General features: G+C 43.1%; 2 protein-coding genes across 3 annotated transcripts; both read right to left on the reverse strand.

Annotated features, from left to right (window-relative positions):
- Window positions 1–408: 408 nt before the first annotated feature.
- Window positions 409–12,663, reverse strand: LOC119464092 (uncharacterized). 2 transcript variants are annotated; one of them, XM_037724924.2, is made up of 4 exons: window positions 12,337–12,663; window positions 9,925–10,102; window positions 9,452–9,605; window positions 8,290–8,502 (listed from the first exon to the last, which is right to left on the reverse strand). In XM_037724924.2, exons 1-4 carry the CDS (start codon window positions 12,428–12,430, stop codon window positions 8,389–8,391), a joined length of 540 nt encoding a protein of 179 aa, XP_037580852.1. In that variant the 5' UTR covers window positions 12,431–12,663; the 3' UTR covers window positions 8,290–8,388. The 2 variants fall into 2 exon arrangements, with proteins under 2 accessions (XP_049511653.1, XP_037580852.1); XM_049655696.1 differs by lacking the exons at window positions 8,290–8,502; window positions 12,337–12,663 and adding an exon at window positions 409–621 and having other exon boundaries at window positions 9,925–10,150.
- A 4,701-nt stretch (window positions 12,664–17,364) lies between these two features.
- On the reverse strand, window positions 17,365–19,831 carry LOC119464909 (uncharacterized). Its single transcript, XM_037725781.2, has 3 exons — window positions 19,659–19,831; window positions 18,607–18,739; window positions 17,365–17,563 (listed from the first exon to the last, which is right to left on the reverse strand). The coding sequence occupies exons 1-3, from the start codon at window positions 19,814–19,816 to the stop codon at window positions 17,450–17,452; spliced, it is 405 nt and encodes a 134-aa protein (XP_037581709.1). The 5' UTR covers window positions 19,817–19,831; the 3' UTR covers window positions 17,365–17,449.
- Window positions 19,832–20,762: the final 931 nt, after the last annotated feature.

Raw genomic sequence — 20,762 nt, forward strand, 5'->3', positions numbered from 1 at the left:
TACATACATACATACATACATACATACATACATACATACATACATACATACATACATACATACATACATACATACATACATACATACATACATACATACATACATACATACATACATACATACATACATACATACATACATACATACCTTATGCGACCTACCTTCTCATATTTAGTGCAAGGTGTAAATCAGGTCACCAAGTCGGCACGTAGTACCACGTCCAAAGCAAACTCTTCAAAACGGAATACGCAGCTGCGTCCGCGAAGTCCCAGAACAGTAACGGAAATTTACTGTTTTCGGACACGTTGTTTAACTTCTAAGACTGAGCCGCTGATGGCCACAAGAATGTTGATTTTCTAGCGGTACATCGTAGAATTAGTAAGTGTAAAACAAGTCGCAGTCGCTCCCTTCAATCTTATAGTCGTGCTCCTTTCTTTCCATTTATTGTGTCGCGAAGCGGTGAACCGTTCAGGTGGTTGATGAGCCGAATTTCGCAGATAGTGCCGTCTAGTACCATTCCTTCACCTTTGGCTTCGTTGGGTAGAGCACCATGAAATGGGCGTGGCACGCGACCACCTTGGTTCCGCTCTCAAGCCGCATAGTCCCGAGAAGTTCACCGTTCTGCGAGCAGAAGAACATTCACGTCCAAATTCACGCATAGAAAAAAAAAACTGTCCACGGATTTTACGGTGAGAAGCACAGAAATACACCTCGCAAAAGCATTTGAGTTCTCCTGCCGTCATCCCAGTGGCGTGGCGTTCCCGCTTATAGTCTGAAGGTGCACGGCTACGCAGAAGAACTGCTATATGCAGCACTCGCTCCTTTACGCCCTATACCACACTGCTCTTGAACTGCATTCGTCAGCGGATGCATTTCAACTGCAACGCAAACTGCATTGCAGCGGCTTCAAAGAACGAGCCTTGCGCTCGGATGTTCCTTTCAACAATAAGCACACCTGTAACGTGCGCATTCGCTCATGCTCGAGCCCAATGCCACTTTTCTATGACGCTCCCAACTGTGGTGTTTACTGCAGTCGGCATTGCGGAAACTCTGCGGAATGTGAACAAACCGGCCAGCGGCCGTGGCTGCTGACGCACACAGGACACTCGTTACATGACGTCGCTTCTGTGAAAGTACAATGTTTATGTGAGCATCCGCGAGCATTCGCACGATCGATCACTTCCGGTGCCAACCCGCACAATGTTCGGAGCTCACGTTTGTCCACACTGTTGTGAGGTATGCAGCCGTCGTAGCCGCTCACATGCCGAAAGCGCTACGCTAAAATTGAGTAAAAACAAAACGTTACAACGCAGCTGTGGCTGCAGCGGGAACTTTGCCGATGCAGACGGACTATGCGCAGATCTTTTTTTATTTATACCTTTCCCTCATTAGGGTGGGCCACGCCAAGTCGTCGTCACTGTCCAACGATAAACGCAGTGTCGAAGCCTCAAAACCTAGCGTTTTAAAAGAGCGATAGCTCATTTCAACAGTTACTCCAATCAAGAGCGTGGCCGTCACGACAATTTACGATGAAGCGGGAGCCACAGATGCCTCCATATATGGCAGTGCTATTTCATAGCGTATGCGTAAACATTAAATGCAATCAACTCGCCAAATACCACACAGTAGTAGCAGCAGTAGCAGTATGTGTTTTATTGTCCTTTTCAGCAATACTGTAATAATATACAGACAGAGGAATCAGAGTACAATGCTGGAATCATATATATATATATATATATATATATATATATATATATATATCGGGTTTAATGTCTTCGTATTAATTACAATTATTGACAGCATACAAGGAGTTGTAGTACTGGCACCACATATAGCAAAAAAAGGGACAGTCAACCACAAAAGTTTAGGAACCACGTGATCTGAGGAAACGTTGAATTTCCAAGCAGCCTGTAACAGTAGCCAGTAAAACCGTACATGACAATGTTGTTCGCATATACTAGTAGATGCTGTAAATGTGAATATCAGGCTGTGTTCTGAGGCCGCGGAGATATTCTGCTTTTTCGCAGATCCCGTGGTCCGTAAACATTTGTAGTCGACTGTACGATAACATATCGTACGTACACCACAGAAACACAATTCAGTACGGTGCACGCGCAGTGAGGACAACGCTATTTATTTACGTTTGTAATGCGTTTGCGCGTGTTTGCAAATGCTACCTAATACTATCTGTTCTTCAAAACATTAAACTTGCGGCATTGCGTGTTTTTCCCCTTCTTCTACCTATCCATTTCTGTAGCCGCTTTTCACTAGTATCTGCTGCAGATTCATTTGCGCTTACCCAACTTCTTATTTCTTGCTTAAGTGTATTTTGAATGGGTATTTTGAATATCCGATCTTGCTTCAGTCGAGTAGTTTTATTTTCACGAAAAGAGATTTTGGTCGAATCATTTCTTTAGAGAGCACAAAATGTGTAACCCGAGTCCAATATTTCGATTTGCAGTGTTTATTTTAACACCATGACTGATAATAACGACGGTAACATTTTTATGCTTGATCTATTTGGTGTTGTTTTTTTTTTTGTTAATTTAAGATTATGGAAATTATCTTACGAGTACATATGACTCAGATGAACTTGGTTCTTTTTATCTCGTTATGTTCTTGTTATTCTTGTGCACCGAATCACAAGGCAAATACGATGTTATGGGGTACAGTAATCGAAACAACGCAATTCAACTCCAACTGTCCTTAAATCCTAAGGCCGAAAGGACGCTATTCACTTCCACATTTATCGTTGTACGGATGTACACGGAGAACCACGCTGATTGTTACAGCGTTTAGAGGTCGGTCGTCCGACTGGTTGAACACGAAAATGGCGGAACATCTGCCTGACCACACAATGACAAGGCCATCAAAGCATAACTGGGCTTTTTGCGATTCACCGGCCTCGGTGAAAGCACACTGGGCTTTCTGCTGTTACTTCCTTTTTGTATTCCTGCCATTTTTCTAGTCCTTCAATGAAGCGGTGTGAAAGAGAACCGTTACAGTAAATTATTCTTACACCTTCCTCTCATTATTCCTCCCGCTGGTGATCGGCAATCGTAAAAAGACCAAGACTCGATTGAGGGTCCTTCAATAACAAAACATGTGCTGGACGCTAGAAACATTGTGGATATAATGACATATGTGTACGAGCTGTGACCGCAAAGAAAGGGCAGGCTGGACTTCCGCCCACATTGAAGCCCACCACCAACATCTGCTTCTCTTGGGTTTAAGACCGCATAACAGGTCCTTACCGTAACTATGAAATCTCCCAACCCCGGGCACGGGGAAATAGGCCAGTAAAATAAACGGAAGTCACTCAAACTCCCTCTCTAAATATATTTATATATTTATTTATTGAAAATACCTCAAGTGCCCTGTACACAGGGTTTTCCTGTGTTTGTGTTTTCCTTTGGGCTTCACTCGGACTCAGGTTCGTCAGAATTCTACCACGCCGGTCTCACTCGGACTCCAGCTCACGGTCGGTCTGAGTCTGTGGAAGATGACTAATTATAGTGAGAGGGACAAAATAACAATATTGTTTGTCCTTCTCGTTCTCTTCCTCCTATTTCTCTTCCCAGTTCATGAGCTCCCGTTAGAAAACAAATAATTTTATGGGTAAGTGGCCCAAATCACAAGGTGCTCGGTGCAATATATCGTCCCACTGAGAGCATTTCGTTCGCAGAGCCCAAGAACTACCGCTACCTCGGTGTCGCAGCGGCCTTGGTGATGGCAGATGTGTGCTGCCTCACAGCTGCCGTCTATTGTGGATCCTAAAAAGCTCCGATCGCTGTGCATTGCTTCCGAGATAACCAACGGGGCACCGCGTTGACAGTCACGGAAGCCGTGTTTCTCATTCGCCGTAGAGCTTGCAGGGGGCGCAAGTACCGCGCATAGGGCAACACATTCGGGTATTTTCTAGGGTTGCCAGATTGGGCTATTAATAGCCAAATTGGGCTACTTTTTACGCGGCTTGGCGTCGAAAATTCCGAATTGGCTACATGGCTATATTTGGGCAATTTTAAATTAAGGACTTCCGGGTCCCGGGGACCACGTCAGCACTGACAAAATTTACCAACGCCGGTTTATGAAAACCCAAAGCTCATTGCTGCGAAAAAGTTATGTAGGCAATCTCGAAGGCTGTGTTTTTAAGCAATGTCGGCGCTGAGTGGATGGCGTTAAGTCATCGCTGCCGTGTTTACAAGTCTTTCCAGGCTAAGCTCTCTTTTCGTTTTGGTTTCGGCGCCATCTGCTGCCGCTGCACGCGTGGTTCAGTAAGAAAACTGTTCTCAAAACTAAGCATGGGCAAGTGGGCGAAATACAGCCGTGCATATAAGGAATGGGAGAAGGACCCCTCTTTCGAAGGTAAATTTTACTTTATGCGCATATTTGGTTTTAAAAGCGTCTGGTGGTGCGTTGTTTCGTAATGGAGTAAAAAAACTCGGCAAATTTCTTACTCTATATATTACAAAATTTCCGAAATTCATACCGCATTCGAAGGCAACTATTGCATCTGCAAAGCATATAAAGCCATTCAAAATTTCAAATATTGCAGTTGAGAATGAGGATGTTTTAAGGTAGGGTCAAGGTATTGCGTGAGGCTCCCACATCATCACGTACTTCGGCACAGGCGCGAGCGCACTGTCGCACTTCGTACTTGCGGTGGACGCACCTTGCACTCGCTCGTCGTCTGCCGTTATCTCAAGATCGGTAGCAACGGAACGGTGCGCGTTCAGGACCGCTGCCGTTACGTCCCCTCTTGCCCTTCTATTCTTTGGAAACACAGATATTGCCGGCCCACTGGCTTTATTAAAGAAAGGATAATCGAATGTGCTATAAGATATTTATTGCGTTTCCTTTTTGCAGAAGCAAGAACGCACGTGCGCCATTTTCAGTTAGTGTGACGTAGTGACGGTAACGGAGGGTGCACCAGCCTGGTCGAACCGAGTGTGTTCGCGAAGAACGGGTTATCAGAGTACGCGGGCTCGTTTGCTTTACTGTTGTTCGCCCCTGCGGGCTGACCACCCGTAAAATGAGTATTTTTGGAACGTGAGAATGCTTTCACTAGGTTTAACAAAAGTGGTTGTCTATGATAAAATAACAGGTAACTGAGCAAGAGGTATTTCCTTTTATTGCGATAGCAATTCTATGGGCACTCCAAGCGCATTTCTGTCGTGGTCGTCGCTGTGAGGTTGCGTCTAAAGTCCAAACACGGTAACATCGTCGCCACGCGCGTACGTGTCCCCTAGTGGAATTAAATTTCTTTATTTTTTTTTCAAGTCACACTGAAGGTAAGGTACACAGCCCCCCTCGGAAATTTGGCAACACACGCATTCGTGCCTGCATTCACAGAAACTTACGCACACGTTTTGATATTGCACGAATCTTGTCAGGGAATCCCTGTTTAAAAATTGCACAGTTCAACGCCTCGATTCTAATACCACCTGGGTTATTGCCAGCGCCGTAATCTATAGGTGGCAATTGAAACTGTAAACTTTAATTCACCTCTTCTGCTACGGGCCAGCAGGTCGTTACGTTTTTGCACTCAAAGGTGAATTGCAGTCACAAGTTTCCCTTCTTCGCACGAGGAAAATGCCAGAAGGTTTCAAGTTTTCTTCAGAGTCCAGTGTGCCTCTAAGCGGCAGCATTTGCCAACTCAGCGTCAATTAAGCTGCTTCCGAGTCATCATCATCAGCCTATATTTATGTCCACTGCAGGACGAAGGCCTCTCCCTGCGATCTCCAATTACCCCTGTCTTGCCCTAGCGTATTCCAACTTGCGCCTGCGAATTTCCTAACCTCATCATCCCACCTGACTTTCTGCCGTCCTCGACTGCGCTTCCCTTCTCTTGGTATCCATTCTGTAACCCTAATGGTTCACCGATTATCCATCCTACGCATTACATGGCCTGCCCAGCTCCATTTCTTCCGCTTAATGTCAACTAGAATATCGTCTACCCCCGTTTGTTCTCTGATCCACACCGCTCTCTTCTTGTCTCTTAACGTTACTCCTAAGATTTTTCGTTCCATTGCTCTTTGTGCGGTCCTTAACTTGTTCTCGAGCTTCTTTGTTAACCTCCAAGTTTCTGCCCCGTATGTTAGCACCGGTAGAATGCAATGATTGTACACTTTTCTTTTCAACGACTGCAGTGGTAAGCTCCCAGTCAGGATTTGGCAATGGCTGCCGTATGCACTCCAACCTAATTTTATTCTTCTGTAAATTTCTTTCTCATGATCAGGGTCCCCTGTGAGTAATTGACCTAGATAAACATATTCCTTTACAGATTTTAGAGGCTGACTGGCGATCCTGAATTCTTGTTCCCTTGCCAGGCCATTGAACATTATCTTTGTCTTCTCCATATTCATCTTCAACCCAATTCTTGCACTTTCTCGACGCTTCCGAGTAAAAAATACCAAATTGAGAAAGAGAAAGAGAGAGAGGGGGATAGAAATAACATGCTTATTTTATGAATCAAGCATAGGAAAGGCATCGCTATTCTAAAATGCATTGAGCTCGGGCCGCCTCTTGTGCACTCGACCGTGACCAGCCGAAGCTGATCCTGGAGCCTGGAGCTGGCAGTATTTTGCCCGACACTTATAGAAAAATACCTCGAGTAAAGCGAGGCGTGAACTAAAGTTAGCTCCCAACGTGGCTCAGTAAATACTGATAACGTCATGAATCAATCGGAAACAATCCTTCAATTAGTGGTGTCCAAATCAACGTCTGAGTGGCAGCTCTCACTAGAATTCTTTACGCAGATCTTGAGGCCACTGTTGTGCTTGTTGCATGCGGCGGAAGTAATTTTGGAGTCGGAAATACGCGGTGAACCATCTGCACCATCTATAAGACACCTGAAGTACATCTAGTACACTGTACCTGCAGAACATCATCAAACTTTTGGCTATGTTTTTGGCTACTTTTGGGTCACAAAAATTTGGGTCTGGCTATCTTTGGGCTACATCTTGAGATCATTTGGCTATTTTTTGTTGGGTCCATCTGGCAACCCTAGCATTTTCGCATTGCACTGGCCGCATTCGTTTTCCAGCAAGACGTATCAGCCAGATCAGCCATCAATCATAGCCAATTTCCGCAGTTCTTGGACATAAAAGCTCCATCAACTCTATAATGAAGGCGCACATAACACACACACACACACACACACACACACACACACACACATGCATACTTACGTACGACTACATAGGAACATACATAAATGTATACATGCGTTCATGCTTCCTGTGCTTCTGCGAACAGCAACGCTGAAGTCCCTGTACTAACGTTCAAGAATTTGAGAGTCTGAACCTTTTTTCCCACCATTACCTTCTCCGTTGTGCAAACCGGAAGCTTGCTGGTGGCCCCAAAAGTCTCGACCTTTCTCATTTCATATTCACTCTGTCATTTCCCTTTCTGTCTTTCACAAGGACCAGTTTTACTTCTCGTGGCTCAACCAGGCGAGTTCTTGGACGAGTTGGTTGATGGTACGGAATGAATTAATATAGCACGAAAAAGACGCGGACAGGACAGGGAATAGCACAAGCACTCACTGAAGTACATTCTAAGGTCGCTAAAGTTTTATGGAGGTCACAGATGTTTCTTAATGTACATCAGTTGTTAATGGGTGCTTGTCCTGTTCGCTATCTTGTCCGTGTCTGTGTTGCGCTATTTTAATTAGTTGCGTATTTTTTTATTCTCTTGAGTCAACTGTGTACACACACACACACATACACACACACACACACACATATACATACATACATACATACATACATACATACATACATACATACATACATACATACATACATACATACATACATACATACATACATACATACATACATACATACATACATACATACATACATACATACATACATACATACATACATACATACATACATACATACATACATACATACATACATACATACATACATACATACATACATACATACATACATACATACATACATACATACATACATACATACATACATACATACATACATACATACATACATACCTTATGCGACCTACCTTCTCATATTTAGTGCAAGGTGTAAATCAGGTCACCAAGTCGGCACGTAGTACCACGTCCAAAGCAAACTCTTCAAAACGGAATACGCAGCTGCGTCCGCGAAGTCCCAGAACAGTAACGGAAATTTACTGTTTTCGGACACGTTGTTTAACTTCTAAGACTGAGCCGCTCATATGGCCACAAGAATGTTGATTTTCTAGCGGTACATCGTAGAATTAGTAAGTGTAAAACAAGTCGCAGTCGCTCCCTTCAATCTTATAGTCGTGCTCCTTTCTTTCCATTTATTGTGTCGCGAAGCGGTGAACCGTTCAGGTGGTTGATGAGCCGAATTTCGCAGATAGTGCCGTCTAGTACCATTCCTTCACCTTTGGCTTCGTTGGGTAGAGCACCATGAAATGGGCGTGGCACGCGACCACCTTGGTTCCGCTCTCAAGCCGCATAGTCCCGAGAAGTTCACCGTTCTGCGAGCAGAAGAACATTCACGTCCAAATTCACGCATAGAAAAAAAAAACTGTCCACGGATTTTACGGTGAGAAGCACAGAAATACACCTCGCAAAAGTCCGTATTATAGCATGTTGCTGTGATGGTCTGAGAATATCGTCGGAAAACCTGTGGTAGCTTGTCCGGGCCAGTGACTTTTTATGCTCTTTGTTGTGGTGTAAACTAGACTCTTTCAGCGTGAGTATACAGACAACTGGTGCTTTTCGCATGACCTGTGACAAGCACTTCTCCACCGACCTTCTCCAACAACCGTAACCGTTCGGCAAATAAGCCGAAACTAACTGCACAGTTCTGCTTCTCATGCTTATAAATGTCTGTGTGTGTGCTAAATATAAAATGCTAAATGTTAAATATATATTTAACGTAAAAATATTTAAAGAAATCCACGTGGAAAAACACGACAAAACTATTTTCACCGTCACGGCCGCAGATCGGCCTTTGATAAGTATTGTCTAACGTGGCTCACGCGTTTTTCAACGTGCATTTTGTCATCTATATATATATATATATACAGAGAGAGAGAGAGAGAGGTGGGAAAAAGGCAACCTAGGGGCCCGATTTTTCTTAGTCATATCATATGAAGCCTACAAACAATGACACCAATGACAGCATAGGGGAAATTATATGCGGTTCTTAATTGAATTACAGAAATGATAAGTAAATCGACATGCAAGTGCATCAAAAAGCAACTCGCCGCACGTGGGATACTAACCCACGTCTTCGCATTACGCACGCGTTGCTCGTGCCAATTCAGCGACCACGGCACCGTTTTTGCCTTCCTGTTTCCGGGGTAGTTATGTTTATCCCTGGCAGCGTTAGCCAGCGTCACCACTCACAGCCTTGGCGGCAGATGTGGATCATTCTATACGTATAACGGAGAATTTAGCCGCGCTTCAGCGCGTACTTACCCCAATGTGTTTGTTCAGCTTCGGCGAGAGCTTGAACTCCAGCGTGCGGTAGTAGGTACCCGGGGGGATGGGACACTTGGCAGTGTTCTCTGGCTTTGTTCCGTTACCCAAAAGCCTCGTCGTGTTCTTGTTCTCCTTGCAGAGGTCGTACACGCTGCAACATACGAGCCAAGGATCTCACGTTACCTGCTACAAGTTGTCGAATAGCTTACTTCTTTACTATGTGGTGCACCCTGCGCTATGCTCCCTGCACCAGGCGCTACGGTTGAACACCATAGAAGGCTACAGCGCGGAACCGATGAAGACAAAGACAAAAGAGGTACACAAATTACACGGACGCAGCGCTGTGTCTGTGTAAGTTGCGTGCCTCTCTTGTCTTCGTCTTCGTCGGTTCTGCGTTGTAGCCTTCTACAAGAGTTCATCGACGGAGCGGGGTATATTTGCGGGCATATGTTCCCAGACACATTGCTTACCAGCTTCCGAACCCGTCAATGCATGGCACGATGTGGCCTTCTGGAGTGAACAAGGCAGTCCTCAGCTTCAGGTCCTTGAGGATCGCATCGTAGACGCGCAGCTTTATCTTGGCCTTCATAGTTGAGCCTACTATGGCATCTTTTGTTGTCAGGCGTGCTATCTCGGCTGTGTGATTATCTGCGTTGTGACAAGGGGTTATCGGCATGTGCCTTAAGCACCATCTCACGGGATAAAGAGCCTTTGTAAATATAAGGTGTACCATTCAGCAGATAACTTTCATTCGCATTTTCCACGATTTTGTTATCTTCACTGACTGTGTAGCCACTGGGCAGTCAAATGAATATACCAGTATGCCATCATCATCACCAACTTTTTTGTATGCCCACTGCAGGACGAAAGCCTCACCCAGCGATCTCCATTTACCCCTGTCTTGCACTAGCTGATTCCAACAGTCCGCCTGCTAATTTCCTAATTTCATCGCCGCCTAATTTTCTGCCGTCCTCGACTGTGCTTCCCCTCCGTTGGCACAAATTATTTAACTCTAAGGGTCCAACGATTATTTTCCCTACGCATTACGTGGCCTGGCCAACTGCATTTCTTGTCTTAATGTTACATAGAATATCGGAAATCTCCGTTTACTCTCTAACCCACACCGCTTTCTTCCTGTCTCTTAACGGTACTCCTAATATTTTTCGTTTCATCGCTTTTTGCGCCGTCCTTAATTTCTTCTCGAGCTTCTTTTTAACCTCTAAGTTTCGGCCCCATGTGTTGGCACGGCTAGAATACAATGATTGTACACTTTTCATTTCCAGAAACGCCATTTGGGTTTACCTATATGGTGGCATTTGTGGTTCCGTACATAAAGGTATTGAATAGAAAAGTATACAATACCATTTTTGTACTGAACCACAAGTGCCACCAATACAGGTGAACCAAAATGACGCTTGTAAACCTGTTTTGTCTGCTTAGTCTATAGGTTGTTTCAGCGTTCACGTATGATAAGCATTTAAACTTCCTGGCATTGAAAACATTCGTCGCTAACACCTATAGGGTGCCTCGTTTGTGAACGGTGCCATGAATTGTCAAGTACCCGAGATTACACTAAGACCATGTTTCATGGATTTCTGATCATTTATCTACACTAGTACCGCCAAAAATATTGGTTTAAATTCGCAAGCAGAGTATCGAATGTGCCTCGCCGACAGGAGCCTAAAGTGCCCTCTTGACAAAGCGCACTGGAGCAAAAACTCTTCTCACGAAACAATATGAGCGGACACCTTTTGTCCAAACTCGAGATTTGGTAAGGCGTCACCAGCTAGTTTTCTTCGAACTCAGCACCCATTTTCCGCCTTCGTTCCGAAACACACAAACGATCTAGCTAAGTCACGTGAGCTACTTTTTATGTCACTGCGCTTTAATATTGTTCTAAAAACTTCCCTCCGTGTTTCTTGCGACAACGAAACACATGACCTTTGTTTTGTTCTGTCCAGCAAATACAACCAAGCAAATGTACGATTAAATTTTTCGGAAGGGAATGTTGCAACCCCTGGTTCAAGGCGCAATTTTATATCAACTACAAGTTGTTTTGTTTTGAGGAGCACCATATGAGCTCATATTGTATCCTCGTGAACGCTATCTAGAACTGAAGGCCCACTTTCTGATTGGTGCGTTTTGCCCTCTCATTCAATCACTATGGCATTTTCATAGCACACACTCAAAGATATTGACGCGGGTGGAATGTTAGACCTTGTGCATGTATTTCTATGCTGCAATGCAACAATGTCAAGATGGTCTGCCAACGAGCCCGTAATAGCCAATCGTATCGGCATTGTAAACTGGCGAAGTGCGCAGAACCCCACCTGTTGATCACTTGTCGAGAAAATATCTGAGAAGCTCAGAACCTACTCCTCAAGTATAGCCGTCAGTCTTCAAGGGACCTCCTTCAACGCGTTTCGTGGAACGTGTACTGAAATACGTAGAGTGCTGCATGAGGCAGGTTGTTCCATCAGAAAATTTCCATGATAAGAACAGCGCAAAAGGCCTGTTCGTACAATGCAAAAGATTGTATTGAGAAATAGAAAGACGGGCACCAGTGCACTGAATGACAACCACCAAGCCCTCAACAACTAACACAGCTGTTAGAGTTGGCCAGCTAGTGCAGTCGTTAATCAACGCTGAACTTGGAACATGGCTGTTAGCAATAATAAACTACAAACATAGATGTGAGTGTTGGCCAACTAGCATGAATTTGTCAACGTTGACCAAATAAAATCGCTGTTAGCACTCAATCGAGTGTCTTTCTATTCCTCGTGCCATCTTTTCCACTGTTGACTGTTCACAAGCCAATGTCCAAGCTTGCTGCCATAATTAGGTCTCCACGCACAGAGGTGACACGGGGACGCTCGACTTACTGTCACATCTGAACATAGGATGGTACTGCACGGGGCCTTCGTTTCCACCGCCGCCGAGGGAGCCCAGCAGTACTGCAACGATGGCGAAGGTCATGACGGCTGGCTGTTGCCTAAGCAGGTAAAAAAAACTGTAGTCCTACGGGCTGCGACTCCGCGATGGACCCCCCTGGAGGCTATTTAACTGGTCTTTGTAACCTCACCTTTTCTTGGCATCGACAATGAACTAAACTCAAGTAAAAGAACAGAGCCCAAGATGAAAAATGACTGAATAATTAGAAACTGGATGTCCGCGCAAAATGCCGGCAGTTTTAAGACTCACAGCTCCCGGCTGGTGGCTCATCTTATCCTTTGGTTGGGTATTAAGTCATTAGGAGCATCGTTAGCCAATCGCAACAAGAATGGAAGTCCCTTTCCCCTCACTTTCTCTTCGGCACATCTACTTAAAAGAAACCTCGGATCTGGGGCAGTCTGAAAGAAAAGTGGAAATAGAAGTAATTTTTAAGTACTGAAAAAAAAAGCTTTGATAAACATTCAGTGGTACTGCATTTAGACTCTGATGAATTGCGCTCCATCTGGCTTGTACGAATGTCTTATGGGATAGCCTTCATCCTCAAAAGTATGGAAAAACTTGTTTGAACCCATTCTCCATTATTTTTAGGTAGAGGGACATGACAGAAGAACAAATTTATCGGAAGAATGGACGTCTAATAACGTGTAGGTGTGAACAACGACACTCGCTTGCAGTACAAAGGGTTTCTTAAAATGTTCATTGTTGTGGCGGCAGATCGGCAGCTGCTGGAGATAAAGCCGTAGATCTATGTGCAGCCTCTATAAAGGTAGAAGCAAAAGCCACTTCTGCACTGGTTTCGTTTCGTAAAATGAGGTGAAGCATGTAGTGGGAGACAACACTGCAGTTTATTAGTTCATGTTCTCATTTCTTCCCCGCAAGAAAACTATATTTATGGGACTATAGCTCTCCACAAGTAGGAAAAGTAAGCCTGCTAATTTTATTTGGTAGGACTGCCCTTACTCCTGCAAATAAAATCAAGTAAATGAAACACAATGTATCATTTTTCCGACTTTTCTTGTCTGCACTTATGTGCACCCTATTAAGCGAATAAATTTAAGGGTCCCCTTCTCTGGTTTCTTTCTGGTGGGCCTACTCCGAAGCCAAACGTTTTAAATAATATCATTACCTGTATTTATGGAGACGTCGGCATCCGTATGCGGCTCCAGCTATTGATTTTCTCTGACTTAACAGATGTGCACAAAGCGATGGACATTTTGCAAACAAAGAAACCAAATGCAGTGACAAGTTTTTAATTTCATCCGCAATCCCAAAGCCACACGCACTCAAGCAACTATTCCTTGTTAGTTAGCCATATGCAAACGTTCCTGGAATTGTCGAAATGACGGTTACCTAGTGAGATTTAAAATCTGTTCGCCGTGTTTTCTGGCACGCGCCAACAAAACTTAAGCTCTGAAACGAATTATCTTGGCTTTGTCTCAAAATTAGAACGGTACTTTTGAGTCAGCTCAAATTGCCGTGAAAACCGCAACATTTTAAGAGCGGTATAGTTTGAATGCATGACATACAGGAATTCAAGGCCGTCCGATTGAGCATAGGCCAGCGTTCCTCTAGGTCACCCATTTTGATAATTACAAAAAAGCCTCTCTGACAGCGTAACAGGAGCGACAACACCTGTAATAGCATGATTAGAACCTTGAGTCAAACTAAAGCGCATAATCACATCCCCATACAACATCTGCAGGTAATTGTTCAAATAGTAGCATCTCAGAGCATCGTTCTTGTTTACTTTTGTACACCTCGCTATCTCTCGCAGGTACTTGTTACCTTAACGAAAATATTTCAACTTCCACTAAATGGGATTCTATGGTCGAGAACTTTAAAAACAGTTTCCTTTTCCTTACGCCCAACGATAAAGTAAGGTTATTGTGATTGTATTCAGTTAACAGCTCTGAAGACCAGGCCACTATGCTGTCCTGAACTTTATAACCAATATTCTAATTACGGAGTTATAATAACGTTGAGCTGCGCTGCCACCCCAAACCTTATCTATCACCTCACATTAAATGGCCCAAGTTTTACTACTTCCGTAGGTCTAAATCAATATCGAGAAGCGGTACCGTGAAGATGTCGCCACGTTATTTTTTTACGTTTTATGTGCTTAATGTCTATCCGCTTGTACTTGCTAGAAACTACCATGCTGGACTGTCGACTAAATGAATTCCATTGTCTCATCGTAGCCCAATATGTCCAGGAAACAAGTCTAACACTACGTCTGCGCTTCACCATTACTTTAAAACAAAGCCAGCTCTAAAGAATACACTTGAATAAAAAAAAAGTTCATCACAGCAGCAGTAGTAGCGCAACTAGAGTGTTCGTCATCGTCATATCAAGGGCTGATGCCGTTGGCCAACTTAAACCCGTGCATTTCTTCCTTTTCTAATCGCACGTCTTGCCATACGGCGCATTATTTAAATAAATGCGTGTAAAGAAGATGTATAAGTGGCTTGTGGAACTTATTGAAGAAAGCAGCTTATTTGCATTCAGGTATTTCACTCAGAAAAGTACTTGTTCATTAAGAAAGCTCGAAGTTCGTCAGACATGAAATGCTAAGGCTTTTGTTAAACACGATCAAGAGCAAGGTCAGTTCTTGCAGAGCATCCAGTTATTTATTCGTCCCAAAATTAACACTATCAAGGCACTCCTAAGGGGTCACGCACAATTGACACGCCCTATTCAAGCTTAATTTTTCGCACGTTGTACATCACAGCTGTGGTAGAACGCCTCGAAATCTGAAAGGCAGAGAAACCACACAATGCTTAAGAAATTATGCTGCTGATATACATCGCAGTGTTAATTCACGCCAATCTACATGCAAAGCACTTCAGGTTGGCAAGAATGATGCAATAATGTTGCACAAAGGAAATCTACACCATGATTTGCATATTTTATTGACATTAAATGGCTGGACGTTCCTTGTGTTTTTAAATAACTCCAATCAAACGAAGGAAAGCAAAATTGGAGCCTAATGCTAAACCAACTGGATCTGGTAAGTTATTCTCTGCGTTTGGACAATTCTTTTGGGTTTTGGTTTTTAGGAGACAACTCTCTCACACGTGCAAATAACCACTGCTCGAAAAAAAGTTTGCTACCCATTGTTTCTTCTCCTCTAACTGTAGTCACGGTCCCGCGGATACTTCTAATTATTTTATGTACTATATTGTTTTTACTTTTATTGACTGTCACTTTGCTAATTGTAATTGCATATATCTTCTTCACTTTATATTTTACCACCTTTATTATCAACTAGTCGCCAAAACCAAAATCAAGTTGGCTTGTGCAGCGAAGAAAATTGATCTTTGTTGGATGGAGCACGTTGGTTTTCTGAACTCATTCACAGCTACGAACAGATGTTTCTTCAATTTCGTTGATAATAAGCCTACGCCAAAGCAAAGGTTAATAGTTACCTTTAGTTGTTTTTATTTTGAAAGAGCTTCTTCCTTCTATGCTTGGTACCCTCTCCGGCATACATCCAGAAATGAGAAGAACCGGTAACTCCATAGTGTCATTTGTGGAGCAATAAGATTCGTTAAGTTGTTGGTTATAGTTCGAATTTCATGTTCAAATTTATCTGCTGATAGTGACGACCTAAACTTGTTTGTTTAAAATTAACCTTCATTTTACTTAATTATGTGCGAGCTCTTAATTCTTCGCTTCACTAAAAATTTAGACTGCTTTCTTTCTTTACTTTCATCCCAGCCAAAATGCAGAACTGAGGTTTTCCCTCTTGCAATACTTCTTCTAAAAGGCAGCATAAAAAATATAGTATAAACTTATCAATAGGCTTTTTATAAGAAACAATTGTGTGAGTTATTCAAATATCTAAAACCGTATAAGAACCAAAAATGATACGCGAGTCACATCCAGATGCTCATTCCTGTCTGTTTTCTCCAATATCCTAGTGTGCACTTTAATAAAACATAAAAACAGCAAAAAGATATAAAAATATGCTGCCTTCTTTGCCAATCTGGCATCTAAGCTAGAACAAGTGTACGATCTGATAAAATAGTTTCCGCCGCATTAGCTACTTGGCCATGGGGTGCCATTAACCAATAAATGGAGAGTAAATTCAGTAGTTAAACGAATATCTAGGAGTTTCTAGAAATTCCCAGTGTCAAGCAACGACTTCCTAATAGTGGAGCAGATATTGGGTTTCAATCGACGTAATTCGTCACTGAACATGCTGAAAAATTGATTGCGGTGGCTTGATTTGTCTTTCATTTGTTTGTGTCACGACGTGCCGTATAACCATGCTTTGTCTCCAATTTTCATACATTTTGGTGCTTGCCTGTTTGACTATGCTGATTAACATTTTAAGGCCTTGCGGAACTAGGCCTTGGAACTGCCATTTTGCTTATCGAGTGCACCATACTAGCCCAGGATCTGTCAAAATCCCAAAGCCAACATATTTAACTTGAAACGTTGTCAGACGTTATTGACTCGCCATAGTAAATTGATGACGTCATGAGAATCGAACTTTGTCCTTTGCAGTCAAACATTACTTTGCTCAGTAATTACTTCGAATAGGAAACCATAATGTAAAAGACTCCTTGAGTGTTCCGCCATTCAGCAAAGCAGCGCTTCAATTTTCTTTGCGGAAAAAATAGTTTATAGAATATTACCTAGCAGTTACATGCCTAAATGAACTTTTCTCAGAAGTAATGAGCACTCGCGCACTCATGGATGCGCTTTCGCGAGAACCGTTCAATTGCAACGACAAGCCTGAGTAAGCGACATGCAACACGTCCTGCTGTACGCAAATCCAATCTTTGAGTTAGCTGCGGACCGAAAGAGCTTGAATAAAATTAATTACTGCTGAATAAAATAATAAGTGTCATCTTATATTTTTTTCTAAATGTGCATTCAATGTAAGCATGTATTAGTGTTGCATGCTGCTCTTCACATACACAGGTGGGTTTATTTACTTTTCACACTCGGCATTGTCATCCGCATATATTCACTTTATTCTTCTCAACTCGCACTGCAGTTCTCCGCGCGCCGCTGTTTCTTCTTAGACGAGACGTTCTAATCCCAGATGTCCGTTGTCGGCCTGGTCTTGAAAACTGTCAAGTGAAGGGCTTGGCATGAAAGCTTCTTGCCCTTGCTCTCCAACATCATGGCTGCAATGAGGTTTCCATCCTGGGCAAAAGAAATGAAGCGGGGAGATATTAATTGACACTGTCGACCATTGCGAAAGTGGAATTTCTGAGCCCGTGAGTGCTTCATATGGAGCTGTGAGGGAAATAGTTTGCTAATGAGACAAAATAATCATGGGACTGAGGATCTAAAGTTTTAAAAACAAACGTACGACCCCAAAAGGCAACGAAGCCAAGGAGAGTATAAGGGAAAAGGAGCTGTTTTTTATTTATTCGTGATGTAGAACAAATATGAGGGTGGGATTAGTGTGTGCTGATAAGTTTCATGTTCGTGATAAAGTAAAAGGAAAGCTAAACTGACCGAAAAGTGGCAGGTTTATCCAAAATCTTAGCATGACACGTGCGGTGCATTAGCAAATGAGCTACGGCGGCCTAGTTCGTTATTCCCTTAAGCCTCGTTCATAATTAACCTACATTTGATTAAAATAAAAAGGACAGTTGTTTTGCTTTATGCTTTGGTTGGCTTCTGTGTCGTCATTATAAGAAAATTTGCAAATTAAAATCGTGGTAAATTTTATTTCATTTTAGCAACATTATTAACTTTAATAAAATGACGACTCTTCTTTGCAGCCTTCTAATTATTTTTTATAAGTACACATAATGTGTCCACGGCGAGCCGACAATCTTCAGCTGGGCTAATGGAGCAGAATTTTTCTGTAGAATGACAGCTAGAGACGCGACATCTTTCGAAGGCAATAAAATCTGAGACAGGAAATTTTTGGTCGCATTGAAATTGGTTTCTAAAAACTGCCCTTTCTTTCACAAAGCAAGCAGTTAGTAGATTTCGGGGTATCAAGCGATTTCGACAAATGCATGAAGGCGGTACTTGTACATTTTAGGATGCCTATGCATAATTAGGCTCATAATGGTCAGGCATTGACCAAACTTGCATCATTTCGTGTTTGCGCTCTGTGGATCTTCAAAAGCAGCGACGTGAAGAGCGAACGCTACCCTAATAAAGCCCGGTCGCCACGGCCTTTACGTATCACAGAGACGTTAGCACGAGCCCCCGCACAGAACACTTACGCCGATATGCTTCTCCATTTTAGGCGAAACCCGGAATACTAAGTTGCGCCAGTAGGTGCCGGGCGTCACTGGACACTTGGTCGTCCACATTGTCACCTTGTTCTCCGGCACGTTTTCACAAATGTCATACACGCTGCAAAGAAAAGCAGGGCGTAAGAGGGTGGCGGATGAAGCTTTTTAAACGTCATTAAGGTTAGCTGTTACATTTCCTGATTTCTGTTCTTTTCTTCTTCTTGAAGACGTCTTAGCTGACTTCAGAAGGATATGGGTATCTTGTAACCGCTTCTAGAAAGAAACGGTCACTTAGGTAACTTGTAGATGTCGTAGGAACATGCCAGGGGTGTTAGATTATACCTCGCCATGCCGAGAATGCGTAGCGATAGTCATAAACTGAGGATATCATAACAAACTAGTGTAACTAGCCTAACAAGAGGTGAGGTGTCAGTCTCGGTATCGCTGTCGCCGTTTGCCATGCCGCAGCCGAGTATCATCTAAATTTACTGCCGTGCCCTCCACCAGATGGCACGGAGTGCCCGAGTTCGATCAGCAGTCCTATCAGCAGGCGAGATAAGGAAGAGGCGTTTAGAGTACTGGATGAAAAAAGGCAGGGAGAAGATTGACACGAACGGATCCGTTACAGGCATAGGTAGCGTTACCACGTAGATAAAGAAGTTTTGAGGAACAAAAAGAAGGTTAAAGAGATGTATACAAAAAATGCTAGAACGAAAAGCATGTATAACATACCTGAATAAACCAAGCAGGGTAGGTGACTATTTGTCACCGCCCCGTTTCATAGGGGAGGCCTATAAATAATCATCGTGTTCATCGTTAGGGTGCCTTGCTGCGAGCGTGCTGACGCGCGCGGCGGGAGGTAGGGCACGCGCATGAAGGTAACCTAGACTTCTTCAATACTGCTTTGGATTACTGTAAGTGCTAACCCTTTCCTTCTACTACCTACTCCCCTCTCGTGATTTTTTCGTGGCCGATGCAATTCGTAAAGACAAAAGCCACTGCCTCTTAACATGAGCCAAGGTTTCTTGTTTTTTTCTCACCACGAGCCGAAGCGTTCTATACACGGAACGACTGTGCCTCGAGGTGTGAAGAGCGCCACCCTCAGCTTGAGATCCTCCAGGATTGTGTCGTAGACACGAAGCTTAATCTTGGCCATCATCTGGTGGCCGATGACGGCGTCCCTGGTTACCAAGCCCATGAATCTCGGCACTGTAGTTTTCTGCGAAAGTATTAGGGCGAATCGAACTTAATTAGAACCGAGGAAGGGCGCGTGCAAATTAAGGACAGCGCGGAAAAATTGACTTCTCTGCGTGCTGTCTGCCACTCATGGGTTTGCTCGAAGTACTGGCACCTATCGCGAGTTCTTAATAGTTACCTATCCATCAACGCATCTAGTTATACTATTTCTATGATAAAGCTTGTCTTGGGTACGCTGTTCCACTGACAAATTTGCTACTTGCATCGTACTCAGAGTTGTATGATATTTCTGTAGAATATTTCATTACAAGTAGTGTGCTAATTTTTATTGATGAGGTTTAACAACCCAACCCAGCGGATATGAGAGATGCCACAGTGGAGGATTCCAGAACAGTTTTGAACATCCGATGTTCTTGAACCTGTACCTAAGTTAGGTATTCTTCCCGTCGAAATAGGGTACCATGGCCAGCAGTGGAACCAGTGATCAATTATGCGCACTAAAATTATTTAATGGCTATCAAAAGCACGCTCAATTACATGGGCTAAACAATTATAAAATTATTGCAATTTGATGAATTACTTTTCCTTCAATACCTTTGCTGGAGATGGGCCCAGTGATAAACTGAAATTTATCATCATTACGTTTGCACCTGCAATTCGTTTATCTAAACAATTTAATGCCACGCTCATTCTTATCTTTTTAAACAGTCACGTGATGATCGTCGTTTTGTTTGTTCAACTTCAATATGTGTTGGTTACACTTCCCGGCAAGTATCAGACATCTTTGGGCTATTGTATATTCTAGAATGAAATAGCTTTGATATGTTCTTGATAAGGTTTGTTAATGATGTACAGTGCATTTGATAAGCATTGCTAATGAAGTTGGAGATATGGCAGTATAAGTATCTACAAAGTTTGGTAAACACCAAATATAGACGCAGCAATCA

This window comes from Dermacentor silvarum, chromosome 9 (assembly GCF_013339745.2).
Source record: "Dermacentor silvarum isolate Dsil-2018 chromosome 9, BIME_Dsil_1.4, whole genome shotgun sequence".
In the NCBI taxonomy this organism is placed as follows: Eukaryota; Metazoa; Arthropoda; class Arachnida; order Ixodida; family Ixodidae; genus Dermacentor; species Dermacentor silvarum.

Excerpts from the sequence above, each read along its gene's own strand:
- LOC119464092 (XM_037724924.2), bottom strand. The coding sequence starts at position 12,430 with ATGACCTTCGCCATCGTTGCAGTACTGCTGGGCTCCCTCGGCGGCGGT. Across the intron at positions 9,606-9,924 it reads ATTGACGGGTTCGGAAGCTG|CGTGTACGACCTCTGCAAGG; the intron begins GTAAGCAATGTG and ends CGTATGTTGCAG. Across the intron at positions 8,503-9,451 it reads AGCTGAACAAACACATTGGG|AACGGTGAACTTCTCGGGAC; the intron begins GTAAGTACGCGC and ends TTCTGCTCGCAG.
- LOC119464909 (XM_037725781.2), bottom strand. The coding sequence starts at position 19,816 with ATGGGCTTGGTAACCAGGGACGCCGTCATCGGCCACCAGATGATGGCC. Across the intron at positions 18,740-19,658 it reads ATAGAACGCTTCGGCTCGTG|CGTGTATGACATTTGTGAAA; the intron begins GTGAGAAAAAAA and ends TTTTCTTTGCAG. Across the intron at positions 17,564-18,606 it reads AAATGGAGAAGCATATCGGC|GATGGAAACCTCATTGCAGC; the intron begins GTAAGTGTTCTG and ends TCTTTTGCCCAG.